Here is a 22,585-nt window from a genome sequence, read left to right on the forward strand (position 1 = left end):
TGACTAAGTGGCCTCATCCGCGAAACGCGTAGGCCTTAACTCTGTTGAAATCGGGGATTTGCACACCCTGAATCCATTTCAACCGTATTAACTGTAATGTATTATTAACTGTTTTTATACTGAATAAAATAAAATAATGTATTTTCTCATGAATTGTTTTTCATCTATTTATACTTCTTAGAGGTGCAATTAAAGTCCCATTCAGTTCTATATACCTTTTTAGGAACACATTTGCATATATTTACGGGATGGTCCCTCTATAGAAGGGATGGTATTTTCGCACTCGCCCCACCCCGACACATGGAGAATGAAAAATCTGTTTCAGCCGTGCATGGTAGCCAATCACCTTCAACTTTAGGTTGTTCAAGTAAGCTTTGACAAAAAAAAAAAAAAAAAAACACCTGCAAGCTGATTGGTTTCTATACAGAGCTGCACCAGATTTTGCACTCTCCAGCTTTTTCGTAAGTCAACCCTTCGTTACCAAGAATATTGCAGGATGTGGTTGGGTGATCAGAAACTTTCTAATTTTAATGTTACTAAATTCCTCAATGCCATCTAATGCCTATGGGCTTTGTTAGCTCTATAGCGTAGTGTAAAGTTGCGGTAACAGAGTTTTTAGAAGGACGCAATAACCTTATGAGGTTAGCTTAAAGAGTAATTCTATTTTTGTTAGAGGTTTAATTAATCTGCTAGAATTTTCCCTTACTATTCTGGCCTTAATGTATTTCTGTAAATGGATTTAGCGAATTAGGTGGGTGACATATGAAATTACAGAAACTTATAAAAATATATACGAAAAAAAGCATTCAAAATATACATCCACATGGGAAAACATGTCTATGCAAGTTCTGGGAATGACAAATGGAAAGTCGTCCTGTATTTAAACAGTATTGCTGGATGGCAGGCTATTAAATATACAATAAAATCAATTAAAAAAGGTCTATAAAAACTCCTATTGAATAAATAATTGCTCAGTGATCATTCTGTGGCATATTATTACAGTTGGATACAGCCCATTTTTAGACCCTATACAGTATTTACAGTGCTAATAATTTATCAGGTGCACACACAGTATTTTGGAAATGTTTTCACACTTTGATGGTTTGATAGTCATTGGAAACATGTACATTCATTCGTTCATTCTCGCGTTGACGTACACACGCACAAAACACACACGCTCCTCTTGACTTGGCTCTATACAGAGGTCTCGGCGTCCACGTACTTGCGGAGAGAGCCATCATCAATTGTGACTTTTACATTTACTGGTTTGTCAGGGCTGTGAAGAAAAAAATAAACAGATCCTAAGTGAAATTAAAGTATACAGATTCCTTAGATGTAAAACTGCAAACATCAGGTGTTAAAATACATATTTGAATATATAAAACTTGCACTAAAGCAGCATAGGCATTCCAGAGAAAGGAAGAGGCTGTATTAATACATTTTAGTAAGTTGCAAACATTAAAATGTTAGGAAGGCACACAAAACAGAAAGGCAACATGCATGAGTAATTAGTATCATTATAGCTATACTGTACTTTAATGAGTACCTCAACAAGCCTAATGTGAACTCCTGCTTTAAACTTGTCTGTGTAGTAACACAGGGGATCTCTCACCTTCTGAACAACACAGGAAAGACTACACTTTTTATATTCTTAATAAGACTGTGCAAAGTGCAGTGATGATGTAGAAAATGGATTGACCCAAAGCACCCATTCAGATTTAAAGATCGTTACCCAATTTAAAGATAATTACGTTAACTCAACAAAAACAGTACATGATAGGTTGCTGCATGCCTGTGGTCTGTAAAGTGCAATATCACTCATGACATCAGAATGGAAGAAGCACAATGCTGGCCCTTACCTCCAGGACTGAAGATAAAATCTGAGAACACGGTTACAGGGATAAATTGAGGGTGTGCAGGAGGTAGGGATCCCTCCAAGTTGCTACATGGAAGGGTCTAAAGTAAGAGTTCACATTGGAAAGTCCCTTTAACAAGTCTAAACAAAAAATTCTGCATGCAAATTTTATTTAATATGCCACTAAGGGCACAATAAAACTGCATCTCTAATATCCTCCAGTGTGATGTATCGGAGGGTCTCTGTACTGTACCTGGCTGGGAATCTTTTCTGTAATTTTTATTCCTGCTGGTCTCTGGTTTTGCTCTTCCGAGGGTGCGACCTCCTATGTTATATGACAGGTTCACTAACAAGCAACAGGTTTACTGGGCCATAACCAACCTCACCAGTGTTTCAAAGATGTTCCCCTTTCCTTTGGCGCCGAGGTGGACTAATTTAATTCAGTATCAAACGCATGCTTTCTACTCAACAGTTGAAATCAGAGAAATATTAAACGATACACGCCAAATCTCTGCACACTCAAAAACTTCAACAAATGCATGCCTGTGCCTTTAAAGACAATGCATACTGTACGTGCGGTGTGCATGTGCTTCTGGCTGACACAAGGGACATGTATAAAAGATATACTGCGTATGTGATCAAAGAACATATTTTACATTTAAAAAAAAACAAACAAAATACAACAAATGATCAAAGCAGCTAATAGGCAGTACAATGAGTGCAGATCTTACATCATTTATACCAAGGCCCTTCACTACATTGTACTGACTGCACAGGATAGTGCCATTTCCTTTGGCATTATGGAGCAAAGCTTTTTTTCTCTTATTCAGATCTCCTCAATGATGATATGCAGAGGAGCAAACATTTACATTTGACCATATGGTACTATGTATCAGTAAGGGGCACTAGAGCACCATAAATTAACATCTATTCTGAAGAAAGGGTTGTATTTTTTTTCAAAGAAAAATTATGAGACAATTTTAAACACAAGCAAATCTTAGTAGAGTATTTCAAAAATGTTTTGCTATATACAGATTCCTGGTGGTTCTGGAAGACGATGTTTATGCCCTGATAAAAATGTCAAAGGGTTTTTCCAGAGCACTTTTATACATGTCCCATTATGTTGCAGCAGACTCTTTCACTTACCATCACTTTATGACATTGAAAATTTTTACAACCTGTCAAAGACAGCTTTGCATTAGCCCTGTTGTCTTACCCAGACACATAAGAATATAACCCTTGCTTGTACAAATAAAACTGAAGTGTGCAGATTGCTAAAATGTAAAGGGACCTTGTTATCACTTAGTTTTACCTGCTGCTTGCTACAGTTCCCCTCACCCCAGCAGCGCCTATGCACCTTTCCTTCACTCCCCACTATGCCAATCATTAGTATGGTCATGTGGAAAGACCCTTGGTCTTGTGTAAGCTACGCATTTTGAACGACAATTATGCGGTCATGCAACGCTGGACCCAAACAACATTTTTTTAGCACGCAAATAGAGCTTTCTTTTGGTGGTATTTAAAGGGGTTGTAAAGGCTTGTGTTTTTTCACCTTAGTGCATCCTATGCTGCACAGTGGCAGTAAGTATGACATATTTGTCATTAAAAAAAAACAAAAAAAAAAAAAAAAACGATCCTTTAGTATCACTTTAATCACCACTGGGTTTTTTATTTTTTGCAAAATAAACAAAAAAAAGACCAAAAATTTTGAAAAAGAAAAAACATTTTCATAGTCTGTTATTATAAAATTTTGCAAACAAGTAATTTTTCTCCTTCAATGTTGTGTGCGGATGAGGCTGCACTGATGGGCACGGATGAGGCGGGCACTGTTTGGACTACATTGATAATCAGGACACTGATAATCAGTGCCCTGATTATCAGTGTACATGTCACTTTTAGAGTGCAGATAACCGACTTCTATTTACATCTGTGATAAGCTGTGATTGGACACAGCTGATCGCGTGGTAAAGAGCCACCCGCAATCTGTGATCAGAGTGTCCTCCGGACACTGAACACAGAGCCCGCTGCCCATGCCCAGCAGTGGGCATGATCACAGGAAGCTGTCATATGACAGCCTCCCAGAACTAGCCGTCCACATCATCCGGCAATAGCGCGGTTGGCAGGTGGTTAAGCTTGGACAAAACAAAAACCTGGAAGCAGATTGGTTTCTATGCAGAACTGCACCAGATTTTGCACTCTCTAGTTTTAGTAAATAAACCCCTGTACCACCCTACTTAGTGAGACATTAACCCAGAATAAGCAAGCAGGTCAGGAGTCTATTTGTTCTAGGTCAGTCCCTTCTTGTAATGAAAGATGAACAAGAATGACAGCTCTCAGAGGTTGTACCTTAAAAAACAAGTGAACAGTGGCAGCTCCAATATTTCTTTACTGACAGGTTCCCTTTAAAAGCACTACATCTAAATTGAAGTGTGATTCAAATATATAGCAAGACCACATGACAGGCATATCTGCAATTTTATTTTTTTTTCCAAGGCTGCAACTGAGGTTTATGATCCGATTGCATTAGTAAGCAGAGAATAAGCGATAAGCCAAATGTCTGAAATGTCAATGTTTGCATCACACAGAAAGTCTAACTTTGATTATAATAAGTGCCAGATAGCCAAACGTTTGCACTATTTGCGCATTTTTAAAGAGTGTTAAAACTTTCAATTACAACTGATGAAAATCATGTAGAGAATCGTGTCATTTATACAGTACTTACCATTGTTTATATGAGCAACTAATAAATATGCAGAAATGAATGCAAACAAGCAGGTTTAATTTGTTTCCCCCATTTCCTGTTTCAGTGACACCATGTCATTACATGCACTAATGTCTGCAGAAAGTCTCCCAAACAGTAGAGTATTAAACCTGAACTGCAAGGGAACAAGTAAAACATCTAGATTGTTAACAAATTGGGATTCTTTACAAAACCTGCTTATGTGCATTTACTTGATGCTTTTGGCAAAAATAAATTAGACAATACGTTAAAGTGAGATAGCTACCTCTGGTTAGATTTGGATAATTTTTCATTTTCAGGATGCATTGAAAGAGCCTTCCACTGTGCTGTTTTTGCCATCTCATCTGATATGTTTACAACTGATGGATCAAGGCTAGAGAATAAACATACGTTGAGGTTAGTAGCTTACCCTAAAAGAGCATTAATGGAGTTACTGTTTTTAATCGCTTGCAGAGCAGCGTAAGGAGAGAATGTGCCACGATCAGTCAAACTAAACAGATGCTTCAACAGAACTCAGCTCAACTAGACTTTTTTTTGTTCATACATCATGGGGCACAGAGGCTTGGTAATTACTTAGAGGGTTAGATAGTACCTTCAGGTGATTGGACACTGGTAACTCTAATTACAAGATGAGTTCCTCCCCTATATAACCCCTCCCATATGGGGAGTACCTCAGTTTTTCCGCCTGTGTCTAAGGTGGTTGGTCACATTAAAGATGTGCTAAGAAGAAAGCTCCGTTTGGTGGTCTCTGCGAGGACCTAGGAGCTATACAACCGGATCCATACCTCGGGCCAATACTAAAACGCCTAAGATGGATGGTACCCGGGCCTCGTGATAAGAAGAAACGTGGTTTTGCCTGTAATGTCTCTCCTTGGGGGTCTGGGCTCTGGGATCCAGGCTTTGGTGTACTAATATAACAGTGGCACCAAAAGTTTCTGGCAGAGTCTTCTACAGGTCCAGGGAAGAGGATCCTGTGAGTAGAAACCCAGAACCCTGAAGGTTGGCACAACGCTACCTGCCGTGATGGGTGAAGGCTGGAATCAGTCTGTTTTAAGCAGTTCCTGCAGCGGGGATTAGGTAAGTGAAGACAATCCTAAAGTTTACACATTATGGATTATCTTCTGTGAGTAGTTTGTATGTCTTACCTGGTTTCCGCCACTAGAGGGAGTAAGACATACCCGGTGTTTACTTACATGCCTTCCAGGATACACACTCAGTGAAGCTGGTCTAAGAAGCCGCTCACCTCCTCCGCTGCAGGCTCTGCCACATAAACTGAAAGGGGGGGGGATCCCACGCAGTCCAGGGGTGCCACATAGTCCTCAGGGGGTCTCCTTCCTCCCCCGCTGCCATGATGGTCCGGGGTGTGGTTGTGGCGCCGTGCGCATGTGGCGTGCATGGCGTGTCAGTGCGCAGGCGCAAAGCGGCCATTTTTTTTAAAGCCCAAGGCGCCAGAGCTCCTGTAAACGGTGGGACACAAAGCTGTGGGCAGTAAGCATCTCAGTGGATTGGATCCAGGCAAACCTAAGACACCTACTCGGCATCAGGTTGTGCAGTTTTTAGCTAATGTTTATATTGTAAGACTATAGCACAATAGTGATTGCACTGTACACTAGTACCTCTGCTTTGCAGCTTAGGACTATGTCTCTGTAAGAGGGCTTCAGGGGGAGGTAAAAGGCACCAGAAAATCACCGCCTACATCTAGGGGTTCTGACATGCCTGCAGGATACCATCCCCTCCTGCAAGACTGGGGGCAGCCTCACAGGATGAGTCTGTACCCCTGTCAGGTTTTGCAGCCTCTTCCAATGTTGCAGTCCTTGTTTATGTCACAGAAGACGCTTTGAAGGCTGCATTGCATGGTTTAGATGGAAGGATCACTGCCTTTGTCACAGTTTCCTTAAAAAATAGCAGAAAAAAGGGGTAGATCCCTGAGGATAGGGATCAGGTGCAGTCAGACAAATCAGGGGAAGAGGAGAAGCTCTCTTCTATCTCCCAGGCCCTCAAAACGTAGGTGTAGTACTCTACTGAATTGGTGCATTCCACATACAGATTGCCCTCTGCTGAGGCTTCCATTTTCCCGGTTTCCTCCCAGGGGTCCCAGAAATCCCCACAGGCTACGTATGCCTTTACTGGATGAATTGTTGTATGAGGACTGGGGTTACCCAGATAAACCATTTTCTCCTCCTAAAAGGTTTTCTATGCTTTATCCGGTGGAGGAAAGTTTCACCAAGAAATGGGGAGTCCCAGCCATAGATGTGGCTGTTTATTGTGTAAATAAGAGCCTGACTTGTCCTGTGGACAATGCTCAAGGGTTTAAGGATCCAACTGACAAAAAGCTGGAAACTTTATTTAAAGCCTCCTTCTCTGTGGCGGGCGCTGTGGTCCAGCCTACGTTTGCAGCAATTGGCATGTGCCAGATCCTCAAGGAACAAACGAAGCAGGTACTTAGCCTCCTTTCCACTGAGGTGGCCGAGGTTTATGCAGACCTTCCTAAAGCCTTGTGTTTTATGGTTGATGCCATTATGGATTCTGCTCAGCAAGCATCTCGCCTCACTCTTCGGCTGGTACACATGCGCAGGTCCCTTTGGCTTAAACATTGGGCAGCTGAGGCTTCATGCAAAAAATATTTAACTGGGTTCCCGTTTCGTGGAGAACGCCTGTTTGGGGATGATCTGGACAAATATATCCAGAAGATTACCGGGGGTAAAACCACGTTGTTACTGGTCAAAAGGAAGCGTAAACGTCCTTCATTTAGGAGTTCTGTCCCCAGCCCCTGAAGCCTCATCCTCCAGGCAGTGGCGATGGCCTCTACAATCAAATACTAGGAGAAAAGGTCCAAAGTCAAGCCCATGGGCAAAAGAAACCTTGGGGTCCAAGATCTGGTAAACAGAACTCCAAAGCTTCCCTATGAAGGGGCGCCCCTGCTCAGCCGAGTGGGGGGAAGGCTGCTGCAGTTTGCAGGTGCCTGGCGGGAAGAGATTCAGGACAGATGGGTAGCCTCCATGGTGTCTCTGGGCTACAAGCTAGAGTTCCGGGAGCTTCCACCATCTCGTTCCCTAAGGTCAAGTGTCCTCAGGGATCCAGAAAAAAGAAGGCTCTTACTTCTGGCTTTAGAACGTCTGTTATCCCAAGGGGTAATTATAGAGGTGGACCCGGAAGAGCAAGACTCTGGGTTCTACTCAAACCTCTTTACAGTTCCAAAACCAAACGGAGATGTCAGACCTATTCTGGATCTAAAAGACCTAAATCAATTTCTAGACATTCATCCTTTCTGCATGGAGTCTAGCCGCTCAGTAGTCTCCACCCTTCAGGGGGGAGAACTCATGGCATCAATAGACTTTAAAGATGCATATCTGCATGTGCCAATATTTCCCGCTCACCAAAGATTCCTAAGGTTTGCGGTGGATCGGCGCCACTTTCAATTTGTGGAACTATCTTTTGGTCTTGCTACCGCTCCTCGTGTGTTCACAAAAGTTCTAGCCCCGCCCCTGGCAAATCTAAGGGCTCAGGGCATAACTGACAGCTTTTCCGGACGATTTTCTGCACGGTAAAGTACTTAGAGTACCTAGGCTGGGTCCTCAATCTAGAGAAATCCTCCTTGCAGCTCCTAAAAAGGCTGGAGTATTTGGGCATAGTCATAGTCACAGTCCAAAGCAGAGTGTTCTTACCCAGATCAAAAGCCAGGGCCATAAAAGATTTGGTCCGGGTAGTCACAGCAAGGAGAAATCCCTCCATCCAACTATGTATGAGACTATTGGGGAAAATGGTCGCCTCTTTCGAGGCTGTCCCTCATGCCCAGTTTCACTTGAGGCCTTTACAAAGCAGCATCCTCTCTGCCTGGAACAAGAGGGTTCATGCCTTGGATCTTCCAATGTGCCTATCCCCAGGGGTGCGCCAGAGCCTCAATTGGTGGCTGCTGCAGTTTGCAAGTTTGACCAAGAATCTTCTAAAAGGAAAGTCCTTTGTCCCAGTTACTTGAAAACCCGTAACCACAGATGCCAGCCTAATAGGCTGGGGAGCAGTTCTGGAAGAAGCTTCCACCCAGGGAAGATGGTCCAGAGCTGAAAGGCTCTTTCCCATCAACATTCTGGAAATTCAGGCAATTAGTCTAGCCCTCAAGGTCTGGACTTTCAGACTACAGGGTCATCCTGTCCGGATACAGTCCGACAATGCCACAGCTGTGGCTTATATCATCCAGGTTCAACAAAAAACTGGGAGGACATTGGGTTCTTCCACTGCGTCCAGATCTACTCTCACAAGGTCCAATATTCCATCCTGCCTTACGAAGTCTGAATTTGACGGTTTGGCTACTGAGACCCACATTCTAAAAAGCCGTGGGCTCACGGAATCAGTCCTTTTCACTCTGGTTAATGCTAGGAAGCCGGCCTCCAGGCTCATCTACTACAGAATCTGGAAGGCATATGTTTCCTGGTGTGAACCCAGGGGGTGGCATCCTAGAAAGTATGCCATTAGCAGGATTCTTGCTTTTCTTCAATTAGGCATTGAAATGAGGCTGGCTTTGAGCACTGTCAAGGTCCAGATCTCGGCTTTATCAGTATTCTTTCAAAAGCCACTTTCCTCACATTCCCTGGTCCGGGCCTTTGTTCAGGGGGCACTGCGCTTGAATCCGCCAGTCAAACCTCCTGTGTGCCCATGGGATGTGAATTTGGTTTTGTCCGTTTTGCAAGAACAACCCTTTGCACCATGCTTCTTCAGTTCTTCTGACAAAGAAACTGGTAGTCCTTTCCTCGGCTAGAGAGGTATCAGAATTAGCAGCTCTTTCTTGTTGAGAGTCATATTTGATTATTCACATAGACAGGGTGGTGTTGCGTCCTCACCCGACTTTTTTTTACCTAAGGTGGTTTCAGGATTCCATCTGAATCAAGATGTGGTCCTACTGTCCTTTTTTCCAGATCCGCGCTCCACGGAAGAAGAGTTACACTCTCTAGATGTTGTAAGAGCAGTCAGTATCTATCTGCAGGCAATCAGTCAGATACAAAAGACTGATTGTCTGTTTATTCTGCCAGAAGGCCCCAGAAAGGGCCAGGCAGTGTCGAAATCCACGATTTCTAGATGGATTCGGCAAGTTATTATTCATGCCTATGGTATAAAGAAGAAGATACCTCCTTTTCAGGTTAAGGCACACTCAACTAGAGCAGTTAGTGCTTCATGGGCAGTGCATCACCAGGCCTCCATGGCTCAGATCTGCAAGGCTGCAACTCTGTCTTCAGTCCATACATTCACTAGATTCTATCAGGTGGATGTAAGAGGGCAGGAGGATGCCGCCTTCGGGCGCAGTGTGCTGCAGGCAGCAGTATAGATCCTCTTGTCCATTGGCGGTCTATGTATTTTCTGATCTGTGTCTCCCTCCCCTCAATTTGGGCATTGCTTTGGGACATCCCACTAAGTAATTACCAAGCCTCTGTGTCCCGTGATGTATGAACAAGAAAATAGGATTTTTAAATACAGCTTACCTGTAAAATCCTTTTCTTGGGAATACATCACGGGACACAATGCTCCTGCCCCTCTTCGGGATTATACGTTGGGGTACTTATTGCTTTGCTACAAAACTGAGGTACTCTCCATATGGGAGGGTACTCATCTTGTAATTAGACCCCTTTCACACTGGGGTGGTTTGCAGGCGTTATTGCGCTAAAAATAGCGCCTGCAAAACGCCCCTAAACAGCCTCCGCTGTTTGTTCAGTGTGAAAGCCCGAGGGCTTTCACACTGAAGCGGTGCGCTGGCAGGAGAAGAAAAAATCTCCTGTCAGCCGCTTCTTTGGAGCGGTGAAGGAGCGGTGTATTCACCGCTCCTTCACCGCTCCTGCCCATTGAAATCAATGGGACAGCGCGGCTATACCGCGGCTATAGCCGCGCTATACGAGGGGTTTTAACCCTTTTTCGGCCGCCAGCGGGGGGGGTTAAAACCGCACCGCTAGTGGCCGAATACCGCGGTAAAACAGCGCTAAATATAGCGCTGTTTTACCGCCGACGCCCCCTACCGCCCCAGTGTGAAAGGGGCCTTAGGGTTACCAGTGTTAAATCACCTGAAGGTACTATCTAACCCACTAATTACCAGGCCTCTGTGTCCTGTTATGTATTCCCAAGAAAAGGGAATATTTAGGTAAGCTGTATTTAAAAATCCTATTTTTCCATTTAGGACTATAAATGGAGAACACAATTGAATCTCAGCTTCAAACAGCTAAAACACACAGATCAAATACATACAGTATATGAGAGCTATTTCACCTGTCAAAAGATATATCACCCAGTTCTGAAATATACACAGCTCTGCCAGACCCAACAACCCTGTGCCTGGATCTTTTTACCGATACGCTTACAGATTTCTCTCTTCTCCATCATGTGACTGGACAGAATAATGATCTCATCTCTCTGCCACTCTGCTCTCTTCTGCTATTAGCATGTTCCTTGTTAGGCAAAGAGCACAGCAGCACAACCTACTGGCTTCTTGTGTTGCTTCTCCCTATTCTAACCCTAGCTCTGCTGTATAGGGGATTGCAAAAGGTTGAGAATAGGGCAAATTTAGGTACTTGCACCCTAAGCATTCAAAATGATGCCTGGGTTTCAGCTTTAAATGCTTGGGGTCACTTACAGCAGCTTTGTTGAAGCTGAACATATGCCTTGTGAATCCAATATTTACCTATAACCATCACGTAACTGTAGAAAGTAAAAGGGTAGGTCTCCTGTGTAAATCTCAGAAATTAAAGCGTTTGTTACCCTAACACTACATATTTCTGATGTGTCTGCTGTACCATGTACTTGTATGAGAGAGTATCCTGTTCTCTTTGTATTGCTGCCTTTAGGTGAAATCCCTTGTGTTCTTGCCAGTACCTCTGCTTTCCTATTAAAAACTGACCACACTAAGCGGGAGAGCACACCATGGCCAGTTCTCTAGCTGTGCTGGGAACTCAGTGTGCTCTCCTCTGGTGTTTAGAATCACAGCCATTCGCTGGGAAGCTCCATGTGCTGCTGCTTTTCCTCACCCAGCTTTTATGCAGCTGAGAACTTAGGGAATGTGAGAATTTATAAAAAAGGGGGGAAAAAAAAAAAAAAGTTTGTGTTTTATTCTTTGTATCTATCCAAAAATGTTTTGCCTTTCATTTCCATTTTAAACTGAATGGGATGCTTTATAAGATCGTATACAGATCACTTTAAGAGGAGGAAATACAAATCCTTTGGCAGGTAAAACAGCTTCCTTATATGCATCTCATCTATATATTTAGCCATTTGCCAGCAATAAGTTACATGTAGTAGTTTTTCACAAACAATTTAGACTTTCCCAGGGAAGAGCTTAAAGCGATTGTAAAGGTTCATTGTTTCTTTTTTTTTAAAAAACAACATGTTATACTTACCTCCTCTGTGCAAGGGTTTTGCACAGAGTGGCCTCGATCCTCCTTTTCTGGGGTCCCCCCACGGCGCTCCTGGCTCCTTCTCTTCTCAAGTGCCCCCATGTAGAGCCGCTTTCCATGAGGGCACCAGTGCGGGCGCGCTCCCGAGTCCTGCTGCTGCGCCCATTGACACAGACAGCAGGACTCGGCCCCGTGTCACTGTATTTGAATGACAGCAGCGGGAGCCAATGGCTCCTGCTGCTATCAATCTATCCAATGAGGACACAAGACAGTGGCTGGAGTTGCTGTGCTTGTCCCCGTTGCTGGAACGATCAGCTCAGGTAAGAAAAAGGGGGGGGGTGGGTCTGGGGCCAGCTGCAGCACAAAAGGTTTTTCACCTTAATGCATAGAATGCATTAAGGTGAAAAACCCTGAGGGCTTACAACCCCTTTAATTTAGAGAACAGCATTTATTTTGTATTTCATATTTTATGTCCTACTCAGGGAATGATTCCATCTCACTGCTGTCAGAAGCAACACTCGCCTTTAGGCAAATTTACCTGATTGTACAGTGTGAATGCAAAAGTAAAAACATTTACTGACATGTTTATTTAAACACCACCTCTGGTCAATCGTCTGCAGCAAAACTAAGCAATGAAGAAGTTCAAAGGCTGCTTATGCTAGTTATACATTCATAGGCATGTGCACAGGGTGTGCCTGGGCACACCCTGATCACCCAGTGCGCATTAGCATTATCGCTCCATGTAGTAGCGGGGAAATGGGAAAGATCTCCCTCTTACCGGTTCTGCCATAAGAGAAGTGCTTATGCACGTCTTTCACTGTGCTGGCAGGGAGATCAGTGTGTGTGTGTGTGTGTGTGTGTGTGTATATATAATATACACACACACATATACATATATATATATATATATATATATATATATATATATATATACACATATACATACATATATACACACACACACACATTTGAGCTTTGAGGTGCACACACCTATGTATACATGCATGGATTTGAAGGCTAAACAGTGTGAATGGAGGAATCTCCTCTATCGGCTACAGTATTTAAGTGGCCAAGACACTCATGGCTGCTTGAATACCCAAACAGTGACTGCATCTAATAGGATGCAGACAATATCCGGTCGACAATTTTACACCCTTTTCCAATTTTTCAAGCAAAGTTTGTGAGCTGCGTTGTGCTGACTATCGTAGCTCTCTACAATAAGGCATCTTGCTTCAAGCAGTGCAGTTTGGTTTTATTATTCACAATTTGTAGCATACTGCTGTAGCTGTTAAAAAAAACATGATTGGAGCTTGTAAGCAATTGTTGAGTGCAAAAATGCATGTGTGCCTAGAGCAGCACAAATGTTAGGCCCCTTTCACACTGGGGCAGTGCGAGCGCCGGCAGTAAAATAGCGCCGATTTACCGTTGTTTTAGCAGCAGTATTCGGCCGCTAGCAGGGGGCGGTTTTACCCCCCTGCTAGCGGCCGAGAAAGGGTTAAAACCACCGCTAAGCGCTGCTGCAGCAGCGCTATGCCGGCGGTATAGCCGCGCTGCCCCATTGATTTCAATGGTCAGGAGCGATGTATACATCGCTCCAAAGATATTGCTAGGGATGTTGCTAGGAGGACTTTTTTTACCGTCCTGCCAGCGCACCGCTCCAGTGTGAAAGCCCTCAGGGCTTTCACATTAGAGACACAGCAGCGCCTCTTTCAGGGCACTTTGCAGACGCTATTTTTAGCGCTGTAGCGCCTGCAAAGCACCCCAGTGTGAAAGGGCTCTTAAAGAGACTCTGCCATTATCAGAAAAAGTTACAGGTAAAAGCACAGATTAAGTATCTTAAATACTTATTCACTTGCAATGTGCTAGAAAATGTACTACAGGTTGTCATTTGAGTGACAGCCATGATTCTGCTGGGGCTGCCAACATCACGTTCAAGATGGTGATGCCCAGCAGCAGTCTCAGACACTTTTGGATGTCTACACAAGGAAGATTTTTATAGGTATATATCACTGTATACAAGCCCAAAAGAGTATCAACCATGCAAAGAAGATCCTCAACCTCGTACCTGTACTTCAAGCTTTTCACTGGAATCTGTAGAAGATTCCTGCCTTCGTACGCCAACTGAACATTGTCACTGTCCTCCACCTCGAGCATTCTCTCCGCTTCCTGCAGACAAAGTGAATAATCATTCTCAGCAAGGTACTGTATTTATATTAGTTTTCTTGTCTTCAAAAACAATGTGTTCTCATTAACTAGTAATACAGTGATCCAGGGGTGGCTATAGCCCAAATTTTTTGGGGGTGCTGTGCAGGTGCTGGAACAAAAAGAGAGAGTGCTGATGTTGCCGCAAAATCTGCATGTGTGGGCGTGGCCAAAATGTGGGTGTGGCCAAATGTGAGTGATTCTTCCCTATCTATAGCTTGTAGTGTGCCACCTTTCCCTCTTTGTATAGGCTAAAAAGAGCCTGGGAGGTACACTGAAGAGATTGTGAAGTAAATTAAGTTCCATTGAGGCCAACAATTATAGCCCCCAGCATATGTCAGGGCCAGCAATAACCTCAAGTCAGTGGGGTAGTTAAGTATAAAAAAAAAAAAAAAAAAAAAAAAAAAAAATCAACAGCTACAAAGAAGCCAGAGAACTATCTAAAAACTCAGTCACACATTGAAAATGGGCCATGCAGTCAGGCACATTGTCCCATACCCCAAAAAAATACAAAATATGCTAAAGTTAATTATCACAGCAATGTATGCCACAATAATTCAAAGAAAGTAGTACGTAATATATAAATTAAATATGTGATAAAAACAATAAAAGTGGAATCTGCGCATACATATAAAGTGCAATGTGCATAACATAAGTGACCCCTATTAGAATTTCACATCAACAAAGTTCATTAGAATTGTCTGCAAGCAGAGTGAATCCTCTGCATGTTATTAGCAGCTACTTCCGTGCACCATCACCCACTGGGTGAGAACTCAGCCTGCTTACCAGAGGTTAAGGCCTTAGATAGCAGGCCCAACAATGCACAGTCATGTCCCATGGGCAATCAGCGTACCACTAACCGGACTTCAGATAGTTAATCTTCCTCCAGCATTACCTGCATCAGGGAATGTTCCCACAATAACACACAGCAGCCAGGCCCGCAATAGTACACATAAAAATACAGAGAGCTGCCAAACAATTTCTAATATTGTTCAGCCAGCCTTATGATCCAGGCACCCCTGCCAGGGAGCAAAGTCGGGTTGTGATCTCACTGATCTCCACTGCAGTTAAAGAAAACCTACCACCTTCTCCTCAAATGTATATGAGCCCTTACATTGATTGGTGGCATATATATTTATCAGGTTAGATTTTTTTTTATGGTAACATGAGGGACAGTGTTCACTTTTCTTATAGTGAGATATACTGTGACATCACACCAGCAATGTTAGGGCTCATTCACACTAGCGGTTAAGCAATTGAATGCATTGTACGGCAGTTATAGCTTTAAATGAGCCTTTTCACAACCTGTCAAACATGCTTAGATCACTTTTTAGAGGAATAGTGGTGCCTGGTCCACTTGTAAAACAACCCTTATCCCTATCCCCTTTAGCTGCAGAGGCAGCAGCCAATAGTGTACACATGCCATGTGGTGCCCATATAGCTAATATTGTGCACCTGTATGGGCTCAATGGCATCTTTATGGGCTCAATAGCATCTTTATGCTATTGTGCCTATATAGCTGCTATTGTGCCCACATAGCTTTTACTGTGCCCCATTATGCCCACTCATGCCTAACTTCTTGCAGAACTTCCAGCTGCTGTGGATCCCGCTACCAAGAATGAGAGGTGGAGTGCTATTGGTATCACTCCATCTGACATAGCAGAGGAACTATGGACAAGGCATTTGCTCATGAAGCAGGTTTGATGCCCCCGCCTGCCCTGCTTCTCTTGTTCTGTGACCGGCCGCTGCCTTCATCCACAATCACTGACAGAAGGTCAGCAAGCCCAGGATCGATCTATCAGTCACCTGGATGCGATAAACTGGTAGATCGCGGTCCACGGGTTGTCAACCTTGGCTCTATAGTAAACATGATTTCTTCTGGGAGAAAGGATTACTTGGTGTCTATGTTCCCTCTTACCCTGTCCCTGAGCATTTTGTAACAGCCTCCCGGTGTGCAGCGAGTATAGGGGGTGTGTGGGGAATGCATGCAGTGTGATGCGAGTATAGGGGGTGTGGGGGGAATGCATGGAGTGTGCTGCAAGTATAGGGGGTGTGTGGGGAATGCATGGAGTGTGCAGAGAGTATAGGGGGGTGTATGTGAAATGCATGGAATGTGCGGGTATAGGGGTGTATGGGGAATGCATGGAGCGTTCTGTGAGTATAGGGGGTGTATGGGCAATGCATGGAGTGTGAAGCAAGCATAGGGGGTGTATGGGGATGCATGGAATGCGCCACGTTAAGAGTGCAGAGCTGAGGGGTGCGCTATTTACAGAAATTTACAGGATTCAGATTTGTGCGACACACAAAGTGCAGGGTTCAGGAGTGCGCTACACACAATGCAGGGTTCAGGAGTGCGCCACACACACACACACACAAAATGCAGGGCTCAGAAGTGCGCTATGCACGTAGTGCAGAGATCAGGAGTGCGCTACATACACAATGCAGAGTTCAGCAGTGTGCTACATACACAATATAGAGTTCAGGAGTGCACTACGCACAAAATGCAGAGATCAGGAGTGCGCTGCGCACACAATGCAGAGATCAGGAGTGCGCTACTCGCACAATGCAGAGATCAGGAGTGCCTTAAATACACAATGCAGAGATCAGGAGTGCCTTACATACACAATGCAGAGATCAGGAGTGCACTATGCACACGATGCAGGGTGGCGTACATACACAATGCTGAGATCAAGAGTGCCGTACATACACAATGCAGAGATCAGGAGTGCCGTATATACACAATGCAGAGATCAGGAGTGCTGTACATACACAATGCAGAAATCATCTGTGCGCCATGTAGAAAATGCAGGTTTCAGGAGTGCGCCATGTACATAAAGCCGGGTTCAGGAGTGCGCAATTTACACAATGCAGGGTTCGGGTGTGCACTTGGTACACAATGCCGGGTTCAGGAGTGCGCTATGTACATAATGCAGGGTTCAGGAGTGCGCAATGTACACAATGCCAAGTTCAGGAGTGCGCTATGTACACAACGCAGGGTTCAGGAGTGCGCTATGTACCAGAGCTCTGGCTTGTTACTAAAGTGTGGGAAAAATAGGGTTAGTATAATGCCATCAGAATATGATTTAATTTTTCTTCCATTCTTCTTGTATTGTGACACCAGCAATGAGGAATGGATGGATGGATGGATGAATGAAAAGATAGGTGAATGAATGGATGGCTGGATAGATGGATGGATTAGTGAATGAATGGATAGATGTATGGATGAGTAGATGGATGGATGAGTAGATAAATAGATGGATGGATGAGTGGATGGATGGATGAGAAGATGGATGGATGAATGAGTAGATGCATGGGTGGATGGATGGATGAATAGATGGATGGATGAGTAGATAGATAGAAGGATGAATGGATGGATAACCCAGAAACAGTGCATTTTCTCCCTGTCAGAGTCTCTGTAAAAACCATATGACTTGTGCTGGCAGAGAGGAATGCAGGTGTCAGAATACAGGATGGACGATAGATAGATAAACCATCTTGTTCTCCTCCGGTATCCTTCCCACACTGTAGAAACCAGCTTGTTCTCTAATGCTGGCAACAGTGCAGGCAAACACAACTCACTGTTTCTCAGTGCTGGGGCTGAGGAATGTGTCCCCCATAGCAGGCTGTGTTCTCTCCTCTCTCCCCTTTCTTAGCAGCTGCCGACATCTCCTCTTCTCAGAAATCAAAGAAGGCGGGCTGGGGGAAGGGGGCAGGTACAGTCTTTACCATTGGCTGAGGAAGCAGCAGAGAGGTGGATATCCATCCGCCTCTAAAATTAGCCTGTGCCGGGCCTAGCTAAAGATTATCGGCTTCTGTGGCCGTAGCTGCTGTATCCTTTCACAAGAGATAAAGTCCAGTTTCCAGGCAGCAATAAAGAACATGCAGGCAAGGAAAAAAAAAAAAAAAACACTAACATCTGCAAATACTACTATGTGGACTTTGGGAGCGCATAAAGAATTTTTGGGGAGGCTTGCCCTGCAAAACGTTACCCCCATGTACCCCTTTATGTGTACCTAATAAACCATTTACTATTTGGAATTTCGGTTTCTTCTATTGGAATACATGGTTTCAAGTAAGCCATCATGCTAGAGAACAGGGGTCATTCAATTAGTAAATAGAGAGCAGGCAATTTAAATGACATAAATACATTTTACAAATTTTGAACAACTCTCTATGCCTTTTCTTTAATATGTGTGAATCGTTGCTATATATTGCTTAAGAAAGAACAGGAAAACCTTTACAAATCCCAACCAGTACCCTGTTTTCTTGTGCTTGCACAGGTTTTACAGGTTGCCCATTTGGCTGGTTGTCATAAAGACAGACGGGAGAGGAGGGAGAAGGTATAGCGAGAGCGGGGGGGGGGAAGACAGAAAGGGATAGCGAGAGTGGGGGGAGAGAAAAATGGATAGCAAGAGCGGGGGGGGGGGGGGGGATTGCGAGAGCAGGGGGAAGGAAGGGATAAGCGAGAGCTGGGAGGGGGCGGGGAGAAGGCAAAGCGAGGGAGGGAGGGAGGAAGGGGGAGAGGGAGAGGGAGAGGGAGAGAGAGGGAGAGAGAGAGAGAAAATACTAGTGTACATATACATGCTTACTATGCCTTTTAATGCTTCTTTTGTAACTGAAATTTAAAACTGATAGCCTGTAAAATCAAAAGGGCATTGTAGATGGACGAGCTCTGAAGAAGAGGGAACACTGTGGTGGACTTTATACATTTTGCCTGGTTTTATCACTCGTTTGTGAGTATGTTTTAAAGCTTCTTGCAATATTAAAAAGGTGTCGCAAAGGTAATGGGCAAGGCTTGTGCGCCCTCTGTTCCTTTTGCTTTTTAGAGTCCAATTTGGGTTTCCCCTGACCTGTTGAGAGTGGCAGCATAGCTGATGTGATGGCCTGATTAGCGAAGATTCGTTTTCAATCAGCCGAACAGCCATTTCTCAAATGCAGGAACCTTTGGTTTTTCCTTTATTGTAGATGGATAGTCTGCAATATAGACTGATAACTAATTTGCTTAACTACCACACAGACCACTTCAGAAACAAATAGATTTTGAGCAACTTTACATCTATTTCTTGGAGTTAAAGCCAAGTCTGTGAATGTAATGACAAACCCTATAAAAAAGTTTAAAAAACCCTATCTGGGCAGAGTATGAGAAAATACATATTAAGTGTTTTTACCAACACCAGTAGAATCATTTATTAGTAAAACTAATGTAATTACCACTTCAGTTAATCAACATTAGGAACATTTTTTTTAAAAGAACTTTGAAACCTAATTTATCATTTGCAGAAGAGATCAGAAACTTTGTATCACCATTTCATTTATCATAGTCTTTCCAAATAACATTTGCATCTGTAGATCTTAAATGATGCATCTTCTATTGACTTACCTCTGGCGAGTCATCTTCAATCTTCTCGTTTTGTAAAGGAGAGAGGAAAAGGATGGTCAAAAAGCCAATTCACTCCTTTGCAAAACTCTACTTCTATGCACACAGTATTAGCAAGATATAAGCACAGTGTGCTGCATTTTTCTAAAAGAAACCAAATTTATTTTTTTATTTTTAAATCTAAAGTGCAGGTACATTTCACCAAAGAGCTGAAGCGGCTAAGAACTGAGGTTTCTTTACATGAATGAAGAAAAGGATTAGGAGCTGCCTGGGTGAATTATAAAGCAAGTAGAAACTGGTGGGGTATAAAAATGATGCTCCACACTTCTTCACACTATTCCTATGTGGTTGTTTTTTTTCTTAAATTAAAAACTGCACGTTACTTTCAGTGGAGTTTAATTTAAAATGGGATTTGCGTAGTTATGTAGTGTAAGAGCCTACCTGACTACAGACTGATTATCTGTTCTCATGGTAAATCTAAAGGATATTGTAGAATCAAACCGTAACTTGTATACATAGCTTTAACTAGAACCGTGGTCAAGCTACGAACATTTAAATGATTACAATTCTTAAGGGCCAGTTCACACCACATGCAGTCCAGTGCGTTTTTTTTTCTGCATCAAAAACACATGAAAACTAGAGCTGCCCAATTAATCATTAAAAAGTCGTGATCTCGATTCAACCCCCCTGACGATCTCTATTGCAGAGTTTGCTGATTCTTTCATATAACAAGTGGAGAGACTTATCTGCTCACTCAGCTGTCAAAAGAAAACATCGCCAAGTTTTTAACATTAAACATTGTAACTAACTCTTTCTCTTAGATCAAAGGGATAAACTTCTGTGTGTAAAGAAAAAATCCAGGCAGTCTGCCAAGTTTTTAAATGTAAATGCAGGAAGTTTAACCACTTAAAGTCTAAATCTTTTTCTGACACTTGTTTCTTCAGTGAAAATCAATATTTTTTGCTAGAAAATTACTTGGAACCCCCAAACATTATATACATTTTAGCAGAGACCCTAGGTGATAAAATGTCAATTGCTGCAATATTTTATGTCACACTGTATTTGCCCAGCGGTCTTTCAAACGCAATTTTTTTTAGGAAAAAATACACTTAATGAAAAAGAAAAACAGTAGTTCGCCCAATTTTTTTTTGTTTTAATGTGAAAGATGATGTTACGCCGCGAGAATCGTGATCTATCTTCTAAGCAAAAAAAAAAAAAATAGTGATTCGCATTTTAGCCAGAATCGTGCAGCTCTAATGGAAAGCAGGTTATAGTGCGTCCAAATTCCATAGTTCACACCAGAACTAAAAAGTAGAACATGTTGAATTTTTCCTGCACTGGACTGTACTTGAATGCATCAAAAACGCACCGAAATGCTCTAGAATCAACGCACCGGACCCCAGTACAGTGAGTATAAAAACAGGAAAAAAAAAAAAAAAAAAAGCACCTGGAATGCATTTGGAAACTAATCAAAAATGCACTGAAACGCGCCAAAAACGCATCCTCCTAAAGAGGAACTACAGTCTCTCTCTCCCCCACAAAAAAATGTCAAGTAAGCAGCTACAAATACTGTAGCTGCTGACTTTTAATATAAGGACACTTACCTGTCCAGGGATCCAGCACTTCAAACTTCAATGTGCTTTGGGTCCAGCATCTTAAGTCAGGGAATGCGCGAATCGTGCTGTGCTTTGTGAATGGTCCCATTCTCGCTACTGAGCGAGGAAGTGGGGGCGGGTTTAGCTAAACTTCAGCTTTTAAAATGATTTGTTGCACCGTGCCTGCCGCTACAGAGGTCAGTAAGTAAATATTTCATTGTCCATAGCCTAGCCACAATTCTACTTTAAGGTGGAAGTTAAAGTGTTACTGAACCCACAACAGTAAAACACGCTTGTCATATTAACTGTGGAACCTAAGGGGTTAATCCTCTACATTGTGTAAAAAAGCTGTTTGATCCTGTCTTCTCTGATCCTCCCCTTCTTTTACTGTCCCCAATCCTCCTGATAACACAGATTCCTAGGAAGCACCCTGCACATGCTCAGTTTGGTGTGTATTGCTAGAGAGTTTGTTATTTTTTTTTTTTTTGGAGAGAGGGTGCATTGTTCAGCACAGGGCCAATGGGCACTGTCCAGACAGAGGGTCACGGGTCCTGCAGCCTCATAGGACAATCAGAGAAGAATGAAATCTCGGCCAGACACTGACAGAAGTCACAAGACTACTATATACTGCTGATGAGAAAGGGTATTTGGCAGTTTATATTTACTAAAACTATTGCATTTCCATGTTCTGTGTACTGTGGGAGACCAGATATAGTGAATGCAGGGTCCTGGGTTTAGTAACACTATTACAGTGAGCTGTGGACTCCAGTTCATTGGAACACCTCCAGCAATGTAAAGAGGGCCAGACATACAGACATGTAACTGTTCTAGCATCTGCCCCTAGAGCTGCATAGCAAGTAGGCCGTCATACTGTAAGTGTTAAAACGCATCTCTATTCAAGGAAAATAAAGCATTAAATTCCTAATAGAACAGTACCTGGGCAGAACCCTGGAGTCCTTAAAAAAAAAATAAAAAAAAAAATTCATATGTTATTAAATGAGAAATATATTAGAGAAGGAAAACCAAAGACTACCTCTTTCTCCTTTTTCTTCTTATCATCCTCTTTCTTTTTCTTACTTTCTGGCATCAAATCATCCAACCAGCTTAGCTCACGTTTGGTGAAAAAGAAGTCCAATAATTTACGAATAAATACCAGAGCAAGTACCTTAAACAGAAAGCATGGAAATGTAAACATTGTAGTGTAACATACCCTCTATATTGCAGCAAGAAAAGGCTTGTCCACTGCTTATCTGGGATCAGCAACCTGCTATAAGAAGGCCTACATTGCTCAACCATTTGGTCTTATTTCTGCCGTCACTCTATGTGTCTATGAAATGCATAAGCATGCACGCGTTCTCTTTAAATAAAGACGCGGTAATGATGGCCCTTTCTGGGTTCACACCTATGCGAATTAGATGCAGCTTTCCCCGCATCTAATTCGTATGGAAG

The 22,585-nt window shown here is 43.0% G+C and overlaps 1 protein-coding gene across 7 annotated transcripts in view; it reads right to left on the reverse strand.

The window, feature by feature from the left end:
• Window positions 1–201: 201 nt before the first annotated feature.
• Window positions 202–22,585, reverse strand: part of SLC4A7 (solute carrier family 4 member 7) — a 202,781-nt gene continuing 180,397 nt past the window's right edge. For 4 of the 7 annotated variants that reach the window (XM_073630273.1, XM_073630270.1, XM_073630271.1 and 1 more), the window contains 4 exons: window positions 22,170–22,301; window positions 14,028–14,128; window positions 4,861–4,968; window positions 203–1,276 (listed from right to left, as the gene is read on the reverse strand). In XM_073630273.1, coding sequence (XP_073486374.1) covers window positions 1,195–1,276; window positions 4,861–4,968; window positions 14,028–14,128; window positions 22,170–22,301 — 423 coding nt within the window. In that variant the 3' untranslated portion in view covers window positions 203–1,194. Of the gene's footprint in view, window positions 1,277–3,001; window positions 3,034–4,860; window positions 4,969–14,027; window positions 14,129–22,169; window positions 22,302–22,585 lie in introns of all 7 variants that reach the window. The other 3 variants (XM_073630274.1, XM_073630269.1, XM_073630272.1) reach the window with 2 other exon arrangements.

The sequence above is a fragment of the Aquarana catesbeiana genome, linkage group LG05 (genome assembly GCF_042186555.1).
Source record: "Aquarana catesbeiana isolate 2022-GZ linkage group LG05, ASM4218655v1, whole genome shotgun sequence".
NCBI classification, from domain to species: Eukaryota; Metazoa; Chordata; class Amphibia; order Anura; family Ranidae; genus Aquarana; species Aquarana catesbeiana.